The 12,065-nt window shown below is 44.7% G+C and overlaps 1 protein-coding gene across 2 annotated transcripts in view; it reads left to right on the top strand.

Annotated features, from left to right (window-relative positions):
- The first annotated feature begins 2,795 nt into the window (after window positions 1–2,795).
- CRY1 (cryptochrome circadian regulator 1) overlaps window positions 2,796–12,065 on the top strand; it is a 38,894-nt gene continuing 29,624 nt past the window's right edge. The window contains exon 1 of one of the 2 annotated variants that reach the window (XM_074580702.1): window positions 2,796–3,385. In XM_074580702.1, coding sequence (XP_074436803.1) covers window positions 3,228–3,385 — 158 coding nt within the window. In that variant the 5' untranslated portion in view covers window positions 2,796–3,227. The remainder of the gene's footprint in view (window positions 3,386–12,065) is intronic. The other variant, XM_074580711.1, reaches the window with a different exon arrangement.

Below are 12,065 nucleotides of genomic sequence, written 5' to 3'. Positions count from 1 at the left end.
AACTAACTACGGGTCTACATAATCACACCCTTCAGCGAGTGAAAATCGACACTGTTCTCTCCGGGAACACTTCTTTTGTCAGGTACGTTTTCAATAGTCTGTATTAGGTCTGTGAAAAGGATCTAATGGAGAAGAGAACTGCCATAGAAAGAAATGACGTTCTACAAAGGCAGTTCAAGCTTGGTGTCCTACATGATTGCTGTTTCAAAAAGAGTTAATGATGTTTGTGAATATAAATGACATACAATGATACTAAAAACATGTACCTAAAAAAACACTTCTAATTTGTAACACACAACGTAATGTATACTTGCTTCTTTATGTTTTTGTCATTTCACACCTTCCTGTTAGCTTTTTTCCCTTCTAACGCCTCCCCACTCTCTTGATCTTTACGATCACAGTCTGAGATAAATTGGCTAAATTAGCAATAATGTTCTTTAAAAAAGTTATCCACAAGAGAACCCAGGAGTGAGGTTTACTGTACGAGTTCCTTGATTAACTGTGATTCTATTTTCTTTTCCTGATAACCTGGAGAGACTCTTCCTTTGAGATTTGACATTTTAATTAATATATTCTTCACCTTCCTTCCACTTCTAAATCAAGAACAAACCGCCTGGCATGGAAGGTATGGCCAGGGCCCAATGGTGATTTCACATAATGATAAGCTAATGATATATTACAGTTGTTACTTAGTCTGTAGCGACAAACGGCTGATAGACTGATGGTTTTCATGGCTGCAATTTGGTTATGAAACCATAAGGTCTAGTGAGGGAGGGCTGCTTCCACCTCGGTATTCCCACAAAGGCAGATTGGTTGACGCTGGACTTCACTCAGGGCCATCTTCAGTGTCGCAGCCTTCTCAAGAGCTAGCAGGGAACACAGGGAGTATGAAGAAGCGGTTTAAAAGTTTGAAATAAAAACTGTATTGTGAGGTGACCTTCCTTGAAAATAAGGAATCTATCTTCTGTCAATGTGCTCAAAAACTATAGAATTAAAAGGAGTTTGATGGAAAGTGGTCATTAACTACCAAGATTTTTCTGTTTTATTTCTTTGAAAAATATTCACCAAATAATTGGCATTTCCTAAGAGTAAAAACAAAAAACAAGCAAGGGAGAACATACTTTTTATTAATTGAGAGAAAAATGCTCAACTTTACAATAACCCAACTACTCCAGGTTTGAGTTGCAGCAAGGATATATGACGGGATCCTCTATGTTCTTCTGGACTGGAACGATGAGCTCTGGAACATGATGTTCCATGTATGACAGGGGAATAATTGATAACCTCATTAAGAAAAGCTGGGCCCCCAAACTTTTTAGAGAGAAATTTTGTATAAAACCAAAGTCATGGCTGGGGCCTCTGCTGCTAGCATGCCTTGATCATTAATGACTTTAAATCATTCACAGTGAGGAAAGAAAAGCATGAAGGGAAGCATGTGATGCACGTCTCCTTCTGTTGACTTTCACTTTCTGTGTATCTTAGCAGAAAAAAGTGTTTTAGTAGAAACAGCAACTACAATTCTTGAAGTACGGTCCCGCTCTGGAATTCTGGAAGTCAAGAAAGGCCAGTACTGCTGATGCGAGTCCTCTGCCTTTTACTCGAGAGCCGAGATTCCTAACGAGACCTCACCTTCTGTTGCTACCCCCTTGTCTACGAACACTCTGGAAGCTGCAGATTTGAGCTGCGATCCACAGGTGGAGGCTCCTTTTCAGATCGGCGGCTACAGCTGCCCTGTCAGGCCTCGAAATTGCCCTACCGAGTCCTGCCAGCGAGACGCCTCGCTCAGCGCCCAGCGCGGAGAAGGCGCAGGGAAACCTGCCCCGCCGGCAGCACGCAGACCGTGCTTTCAGCGCTGCCGTTAAAAGCGAAGACGTTAGATATACGCCATTTACTAATAACGACTTTACGAAGTGCTAGGGAGGCTATTTTAACCCATTCTGCTGCTCGGAACTCGCTCCAAACCACCTCAGGGCTGCCGCGGCGGGCGGCCGCGAAAACACGGCCCGTTTCGTAAGCCACACCGCCCGCCTCCGCCTAACGCGGGAGGGGGCCGGGCCGGGCGGGCAGCGGGAGACGTGCGAGGAATAACACGGGGGACACAGAGGGAGAGCGGGCGGCTGCACCAACCCTCCCCCATGTCCACCCGGCCCGGCAGCGCCTCGACGGTCGCCGCGCACAAACCGGCACCGGGCGGGGACCGACCTCCCTACCCACAGCTTACATAAGCGCCCCGACTCTGCCCTGCGGGATGGGATAGGGCATGGTGGGATCGGCCGGTCCCGGTCCCCACAGCCGCAGCGGGGCTCTGGGGACACGCACCGCCGCAGGGGCGCGCAGGCCGCGATACATAACAGGTCCGCGTGCGCGCGCGCCGGCTGCGCGCGCCCCCCCCCCCAACTCCCGCCCGCGCATGCGCACAGGCGCCCCCCGACAGGAATCGGCGCCTCCCAGAGCCTCCCCGCAGCCCCGTGCTCATCCGGGTCCCGCCGCACGGAGCCGGCGCGAGGCGGGGGGGGGGGCGGCCCGTCGTCTCCGCCCCCGGCGTCCCTCTCCGCCGCCCCGCGCCGCCCCGGCGGGTGGGATTCCTGCCGCCATAGCCGGCTCCCCCGCCTCGGGAGCGGGGCCGGCCGGAGCCCCCCTCCTTCCCCGCGCCGCCTTCCCCCCGCACTCCGCCGGTAGTAAACACACTTCAGAAACGTGAGGGCCGGCGGTCACGTGGGGGCGGGACCGGCCAATGGGCGGCAGGGGGGCGGAGTGGGGCGGGGCGGCCGGCGGAGCCCCCGGCGCCCGGCCCAGAGTCACAGGGCGAGCGGCGAGGAGGCGGCTGCCCGGTGGGCACGAGGCGCGCGCGGCCGGTCATCCGACGGCCGCAGATCCCGCTGGGCGGGCAAGGGGAGGAAGAAGCCTCGCTGACCCGGAGGAGCCACCGGCGGATCTCACTCTCCTTCCCTCCTTCCTTTCTGTCTCTGCTCTCCCCGGCGCGCGGGGGCTTCCGCGGGGTGATGCGTCCCCGCCGGGCGGCCGCCCCCGCCGTCTCCGCCGGGTCCTAGAGCCGCCCCAGGCCGGACCCCGCGCCGCTCGGCCCGGCTTCCCCGCGCGGGGCGGTGGTGGCCGTTGCTCGCCCGGGCGCCGAGCGGCGGCGCCGCGCCATGAGCGGCCCCGCGGGCGGCGGCGGCGGTGGTTCCTGTTGAGCGCCCGCGCCCCCTGCCCGGCCCGGCCCGGCAGCAATGGGGGTGAACGCCGTGCACTGGTTCCGCAAGGGGCTGCGGCTCCACGACAACCCGGCGCTGCGGGAGTGCATTCAGGGCGCCGACACAGTCCGCTGCGTCTACATCCTGGACCCCTGGTTCGCCGGCTCCTCCAACGTGGGCATCAACAGGTGGCGGTGAGTGCGGGGCGGCGGCGGCGGCGGCGGGGGGGGGCCCTCGCCCACGCGTTATGTATGCGGTCACGCCGCCTCCCCGCCATCCCCTCCCATCGCCGCCGCGATTGGGCCGCCGCCAGCGCCGGCTTCCCTCGCCCGCCCGCGGTGTTACATATCCAGCCCGGGCCGCGGCTGCCGCGACGGGGGAGGAAAAGGGGAAGGAACGGGGAAGCCTCTGGCGGGGCGGGAGGGCCGTGCTTTCACCGGGAAGGGGTGGGGGGTTCACGTTCCCGCTCCCGAGTCCGGCGGTTCGGCGCCTGCTGGCGGCCCCGGTGCCCGCTTGGGCTCAGAGCGGGGCTGCTGCCGGGCTGTGAGCCCCGGGAGCCGCGTCCCGGAGGGTTTGCTTCACCTCTGGGCAGCCAGAAACCCCGCGCCGCACGGGGTCACTCCGTTCTGGAAAAAAAAAAAAACAAAAACAAAAAAACCCCACCCCAAAACAAACCAAAAAACCAGCCCACCTGTTAAGCTGCTTGATTGGTTCAAAAGTAATTTCTCGGGATGTCTTTCCTGCAAGGAGGGGTGGGTGGTGTCCCTTTCCAAAGCCTGTAGATCTATTTCTACACCTTCAAGCCAGATGTGGTCCCATCTCATACAAAAATGAACTTTACTGTGGAGTTGTGGCTGGCGCTCGCATGCTAAATGCGTGGCGTAAGGCAGAGGTTAATGGGACTTCTGTGCATGCTTGTCTTGTGTGATTAGTTAAAACATCACTAGGGATCTGAAAGTTGTTACCCTTTTAAAAGGGTTCATAATGCAGTAGAGTTCTTGTGTCAGCTGTCCATCCAGTGTCAGGAACTTGAAATGCTCACAAGCAGAGCCTGTAGAGAGTATGATGCTGAGAAGAGTTGCCCAATTATGGAACAAATACAATGAGACTTGGCTTGACACCGCATCATGGAAGAACGACAAAGTTGAGATACTTTGGGTTTCAGTTCAGTTTACTTCTCTTCAAGGATTGCTTCTTTCAGATTTAATAACTTCTATCCCAGGTCATCAAATGCTTTACCAACAAGGTGACTTGCCTTTGGAGGTGTGGTTTTTTTGAGAAGTTTTCCTTGTGGTTCTATTTCTGTGGTTTTCAGAAGATAAAAATACTAGAAGTGCTTTCTGTGAACTTGAACGTAATGGTTATAGCTGACAGAAATAGTGTTTATACCAGTTAAGAATAATTGTTAGATACTTCCCTTATCTGAGGTTCATACATACATTTCTTTTGTAGAGGCTTTTAAACGTTTTGTTCGTTTGTTTTGAAGAGGCTAAGGGTTTTTTTGGGTAACAAATCCTAACTTTATAAAGAAAGCTCAGAGGCCTTAGTTTTATGAATGAAGCGTGAACAACTAAAGTTTTAAAAGAATGAAGGCAATTGGTGCAAGTGTGAGTTTTGAGGAAATCACGTGTTAAGAATACTTCATAGGTTTCGAATGTGTTTTGCAATTGAAATGCTAAACTGTTTTTGATTATGTTCTCTGAGCTAGTGAACGATAGACAACTGTGAACTTTGACTCTAGCAAAAGGAGGTTCATGTCTTGAGTGTTACTGCCCTGGTTCTTCAATGACTAATGTGATTGCTAGCTAATACAGTCATTGAGTACATTTGTGCGTGTTCTATTTGGTAGTTGGTTTATTCTAACTGTATTCTCAGTGATCTCAAAGACAAATAGCTCCTGCACTGGCATTTTGCATTTGAAGAAAACCATCTTTTTTTAGTTGCTGAATAGAGGAGATGAGTTTTTGGTGGTGTGGGCTTACTGATTTATTTATGTTATGAAGAGGAGGATTTTTCTTTTAGTCCTTTGTTTTTGTGTGCTTCCCCCCACCCCCGAAGATCTCTCAGAAGGATAAATTACAACTCCCCTATCCAAAGCACTTCAAACAATCTCCTGGGACTCAAATATTCTCAAGGCACATGCTGCATATGGATTTGAGTAGGAAATCTCACTGCCTTCATGGCCCAGTTTTGTGAGATCTTCAGATTTTTTCAAGTTTAGAAGTACAGTAACTTTATAGAATAACCAGCTGCTAGAACTGGATCTTTATTAGAGTGATCTCAATAAATTCTTATTTAAATTAACAGTTACTAGTTTGGAATGAATCCGTTTTACGTTCCAGTGGTTGTAATGAGTTATTCTTAACCAGTGGTAACGTACACAAGACCTATGATGCACTATTTTGGTTTCCTGGTCTCATTTGGCACTTGCAATTAATAATCAAGCATTTTATCTCCTTGGTCACTTGATAACCATAAGCAAGATGCTTGCTTACATACCTGTGGAATAGGGTGTTGAATTAGTCAAAAATATGTTATTTGAGATTAGGTGCAGAAGCCCTTCAGCATTTGGAACATGAGTCAAATTTAACCTTCTGGTGTGAATTTACAATGGCCCTTTCTTAGTTTGAATTGATTGACACCAAGAGTTTATGTTCTGGTGAATTTATGGTCCTAATGCCCTGGGCAAAACTCTTGTCTGCCGGAGTTCAAAGTATGACTATTAACACAATGGATATGAGGAAAAATGGTACAAGAATATGAAAACCCAGGAGGTTTAGTTTCTTGTTAGAAGTAATACTGTCCCTTGGCAGTCATCAGTTACGGTTAATTTTAAAAAAATGTTTTTTAAATCTGGCAAATAGCATCCTTTAATACATAGGTGCTTTCTGATTAACTTCTCTCTTTAAACAGTCATGTAACGCTCATGAACTAATATTTTTGTGTAATTGCACTATTGAGCAAGTCTAATTACTAAGCAATCACATGGTCTTACTGACCTCCTTTCTCCTGGCATTCAGCCTACCTGTTCTAAAATCATGAAAGCTACGCAGCAAATGCCAGGGCCTTCCTCACCTCATTTCGTTTTTTCCAGTTCTGTTCTGTTTCTTCTTATTGTTCCTTCTTTCAAGCTGTCAAATCAGATGTGCTTCCACTGAGACATGCTTTTTCTATATGAGTTTTCCAGTGTCGTCCACAGACCAAGGCTTGCGAGAGAGAGGTTATTTGGTACAGTAAAAGGTGATGGAGAAATGGAGGGAGATGCTAAATGGAAAATTGCTCTAACACTCTGTTAAACAAAGTTTTGTCAATTGCCATTAAACTTTTGGCACCAGAATTAGCCTGCATCTAATTGTGTCAACAGAGCAGACAAAGAATGTAACTTACATACTCCAACAAGTAACCATTACCTACTTATGAAAAAATGTGTTCGTATGCGCTCACAGACTTTTCCATATTAAGGAGAACGGGATCGCATGTTTAACAATATCGCTTAGGGGAGGGCTTCATTTAGCCCTCGTTTTAGTACAGGGTGGCAATTGATCACAACACCTAAAAAGAAATGTAAACATTCCATTAGTTGCTGCATAAGAATTTACTTTGGCTAATTATTTACTTTTTTAGTTTGTCTTTTTGAGTGTGGGTGTATGTTTTTGATATGCTAGTTAAAAGACTGGTGAGCAGCAACTGATTTTAAAAAGGTTGATAGTCTAATCTTGCCAGTCCTCCCATTTCTTTTATTTTTTCAGTCATTGCTGAAGAGAACACCTTTCACTTTTAAAATAAGATTAATGAAACTTGTTTTGTATATCTAGTAGATTTTGTGAGAATATTGGTGCGTTCAACATCCTGCAGAGTTAGCCGCTGTTGTTATGGCAGATAGTCCTATTGATTTAGGAGAAAGAAAAGATGTGATATATTTTTTAACACTCATACCTCAAAGCATATTAAAAACTAAAAACCTGAGGGGAAAAAAAAGTTTTATTTCCAGGACAATCACTGCAATTCATAGAAATGGGAGCTTGTTTTAAAAAATTAGTACTTGGATGTCCTTCTGTAGCATCTGTTAAATTTTGCTAATTGCAAAATGTGGTTTTGAAAATACAGTTTCAGATTATGTAGGAAATGATTTGTCCTATAGAGACTTGTTTGTTGGATGTAGGATTGGTCAAGAAAGTTTGTCAATAGAATTATTCTATGAATGATTTCAGTATTAAATGATATCGTATCTGTAATTCAGGCAGGCAAAATCTGTGTATTATACTCTGTTAATTTTGGTGACGTGCTTGGTATGTGAAAAGGAGTGTGCCAAAATAATAATTACTTATCTGCTAAAAACCATCCCTTTAAGTTTGTTTTCATGGTGTAGCACTTGGGATGAAGATCTGTTTGATTTACGAAATATTTAATGTCATCATTAAAAATCATCTAAAGTATAAATAGAGACAATGTTCTTGGGTTTTCATATACAAAGCTAGACGTACATCAGGTTTGTGAGTAACATTAGCTTTGTATGTATTCTGTAGATAATTTGGGGTTTCTTTTACAGGGCAGGTAGCCTGTGCTGAGCTCCGCTGCTATAGCCAGGGTGTAACAGGTCCACAAGGGACCTTCAGTATTCCTGTGCTGTGTTTTAGACATACCCGTCATACCTTTTAATGAGTGGCTTCAGCTCCAGCTCAGTGCCCGACGTGGAGCACTTTTGTCCAACCAACCCACTAAATTGAGGGTGATTAATCTGTAAATTTCAAAATCTGTTATCGAAGAGCGGTAACTTGTTTTCAGAAGCTGTGTGTTCAGATGGGAGGTCTGTGGTACCACTAGTTAGACTGGAGAAACCTTCCAGTGCCACGCACCTAGGTTGTCCACCTGTCCTCTTTCATAGAAAGCCCCGTCTATCCCAAAAGTGCCCACAGTTCAGTGATTCCCTCTATAATTTGTCGTGTTATATGATCTAGTCCTGTGATTTGCGAAGTACGTCACTGAACCATGCTGACGTATGTCCTCATGCTTTTAATCCTGCAGTGTTGATGAAAGGGGTGGTTCCACCCTTTCGTGATAGTACGCAGCCCTGTGGTGAACCAGGTTAGCTCCATCAGTCTGTCTGACAGATTAATTACCCGTTTTGGTAGATTGTGCCAGCAAAAAGATCACAGTAGTAGTAGTAGTGAAGAGGCGAGCATGGCAAGGGCAGGTACCATTTCTTTCCGTGCCTGTATGGGTTTGAGCCAGATAAAAATGGCCATATAACTGTGTCCCGCATTGTTTGCGTGTGTAGTAACCACCGGGTGTTTTTTTCGAAGGTGATTATTGGTTTCTTTTGTGGCTTGCCACTTGTCAACACCCTTTAAAATTACATTGTTGAAAATAAGTATCAGCCTTTTTACTGTGTTAGGGGAAAGGCCTGATTTATTTTTTTCTCACACTCTCAGAATGCAAGAAATAACACTTCCACCTAAGAAATTAGAGTATGCTCATTTGCTTATTTTTGTGTATGATCTTGTATTGCCAGATTCTGTAACGCAACTATTATTAAATTGGACAAGAAGTCTGCGCTGGTTGGTCTGGAGAGAGCAGGTAGTACTGCAAATCCAATTTTTTACGAAGTGTTCAATAAGTTGTTTTTTCCAAGTAGCAGTTATTATAGACCAGAAAAATTCCAGTGAGCACTTATACAATTTGCTTTTTGACTTCAAGATTGATCTTCAAGGAATCTAATTCCTCAGGTTAAGAAGTTTTGAGGTTTTAGAGACCTGATTTTACATCACTAATCTCCAGGTCTGAGGATATCAAGAGAAGGTCTGGGCAGAGTGTTGTTGATAGGTAAGAGTAGCATGTGGACTTTGTGGCTGAGTATCAAGGGACAAATGCAGTCTTGAAACAACTTCATAGGATTATTTCAGTCTTCCTTCTCTTGGAACCAGAAATCTATTTTTAGTTTATTTTACTTAAGTATCAATAGATCACATTCTTTATGTAAGCAGGGGAAGGTAATCTGTCGGCAACTTGTGGTGTTACCTCCTTTGGTTGTAAAAGGAGAGGGTGATAACCCCCAACAAACACCATCTGTGGTGAGTGCAAAAGCAGTTTTGTGGGGTTTTTTAATGCAATCAAGAGTACAGTTTGGTTCCCCCCTCCCCCCCCCCGGCAACTGATTGGTATGTGGTAGTGTCAATGAATTCTGCATCAGTTCTTCAAAGGAAATTACTTTATGTATTGTCATTCTCTTTTGGCTATTTCCATGTAATAAATTACATTTTCCTCCAGTTTGTGAAAATATCCTTTTTTCCTACAGATGGCAGATAACTCTTGAAACACATTTCATTATGCAAATACTGCAGAAAAAGGCTGTTTATCGTTGTACCACCTGAACTTTTTTTGGTGTCTACATCACGGAAGCCTTTAATTTCAGGGAAAGCGATTATTTTCTATCCCCTCCCGAGGCCTGGCAGGTTTGCAGGTCAGTTATACAACCCGCGGCAGGAGAAAGGTCACAGCCACCGGCCGGGTCAACCATGCTTTCAGTGACACTACAGTCTGTGATGTCTTAATTTGTAGATTGAAAGAAACTCCTTGCTTTGAGGAATGTTGTGACTTTCCCATAGTGACCTAAAAAGGCAAAAGTCAAGCTTGAGCATGAACCAGTTGTATAAGGAGTGGGAGGGTGGAGAGGGGGGTGAGTGTGTGGCTTTGTGTTTTATAGGCTTAGTAATTTGCATATCACATTTCAGCAGGTTTAATAGCCATGCCTTTGGTTACCTCTAGGAAAGGATTGGATTTGATTACCGGGGTAAGAACCTCATGGTATTTTGGTGCAATACATTTTACTTAAGTTTTTCAGAACTCTAATTTGAATGTGCAGCAAGGTTAGTTTGTGTGCTTCTGTATACTTCTGACTTGAAAGTCCTTGCAATCTAGGTCAACAGGTGAACTATAATTGCAATGTTCTTCTAACCCTGAAGCCTCCATAGATTTTTGAGGTCACTGTTAAGCATTTGCTTTCACTGCTTTGGAGTTCTGTGTGTGTAAATGTTTCTTTATGCAGGAATAAAGGTTTAGTGGAGCTGAAGGTTAGACTGGAAAGGACTGGGAAAAAGAGGTCAATATTGCAATGTTCTGTTTCAAGTAGCTCAATGGAGACAGTTGTGGCAAAAGGCTACATGTGTACCTATACTTTTGGAACAGTTCTGAATCTGAAAGCATACCAATGACTAATGTCATGAGCTTTGTTGGCATTAGTGTAAATGGGAGCTGAGCTGCAGTGAACAGAGCTTCTGAAAATATGTGGGTGTGTTTTTCCTTAAATTCTGTACTTCGATCATTTTGGTTTTTGGATTTGTTTTTTTTTTTTTCTTTAATTGCATTGGTATTTGAAAGGTCTGAAAGTCTGTATTGGTAAATCTGTGTAGGAAATAAGTATTTGATAATACTCAGGGTTCCAGAAGTAAATTCAGGTGTCAAACTGTTGCTCATAATCTCTTTGAAAAGCGCTAACGCAACAAGTTCCTTGCAGTAGAAGGGAACCTGTTCAGATTATCAGAGGCGGAAGGGATTTCTTCCAGTTGAACATTGATCAGAATGTGTCCTGCAAGTCTAATTTCTGTGGTGACATGCATGCGATGTCATGTACACCTCAGCTTTTGTGTTATGCATTGCTTCCTCGTGCAACTAAACTAGAGAGATTGCCTGGGCCTGCCTTAAAACTTACTTTATCTCAGTGTTTCTTGATGCATCAACAGGAAAGGAAAGGCTTTCCTATAAAGTGACACGCATTCCTTTTTTATCATCTCTTAGTATATTTGTGAGTCTTGCACAGCTGTGAGAAGTAAAGGCTGCAGAATTCATGGACTGTAAGTTCGATTCCTTTCAGAACACAAATTCATATCCTTTCAAAATGAAAGCCAGAAATGTTGGGGGAAGAAAATCAGTTTAAGCTCAAATGGGGAAGTTGAAGTACGAATACGTGTTGTTATTAATTCTTCAGTAATGGAGGTTAATACCTACAGCACAGGCTACTTAGGAACAACTCCTAGAAGGAAAACTTGCCTTTTTGTATCTGTTATCTATCCAAGTGTGGAATCCGTGACCTAGGAAATGCTTTACTTTTTGTAGTAAGGAACCTGTGGAGTTCAGCGCTTGCAGATTTTTTTTTTCTTAATGCCAGTATTATTCTTACCTTGTAGGTAAAGGGTATGCTGTGCTGCCATTTAGTGAGAGAGGTAAAATAATGATTGAAAGAATAGAAATAGGATGGCAGCTTTCATCAGAAAGATGAGTAAATAAATAGGTAACTCTTTCATGTGGATTGCTTGTTAATTCCTGCCTTTTATAGTTCGTAAAACGTGGTCATGGTTTGCATGGTTACAATTTTGCTATGCACTAAAGAGAGAGAACACCATGGCAAGCTTTATCTCAGTTTCGCAATCTGTGCAGTTCTGAAGAACTGGGGAAGTGCACAGAGAATTGAGACTCAATTTTGTGGAGCAACTGGCATTAAAAATAATTAATGCTACATTGGACTAATTGGAGAATGGAGTAAAATTTTTTTTTCCGATGTTCTCTTGTAAGTTTCCTCTGAGTTGAAATTTTCTGCCTGTAAATTCTGTGGCATTGAGTGATTGTTTTTTTAAATTATTTTGTCTCCTATTATTTTTCTCCTATTCTTCATATTTCACATTCTTGAGAATAAACAAGCTAATTTTTTCCAAGAGTCTTCAAGTAGAAAGAGAACAATACAGCTTTTAACAGAGATTGCCTGCTATTGTTTTCAGTGTTCCTCTCTCAGGGGAGAGGCATGACTACATCTGTAAAATTGACACATGTATTTAAAATAAAATATTCTACAGAGGAATTTTGGCCATCCAGGTTCCAGAA

This window comes from Larus michahellis, chromosome 1, assembly GCF_964199755.1.
Source record: "Larus michahellis chromosome 1, bLarMic1.1, whole genome shotgun sequence".
NCBI classification, from domain to species: Eukaryota; Metazoa; Chordata; class Aves; order Charadriiformes; family Laridae; genus Larus; species Larus michahellis.
Note: the sequence above shows the minus strand (reverse complement) of the source record. Positions and strands in the feature narration are given on the sequence as shown.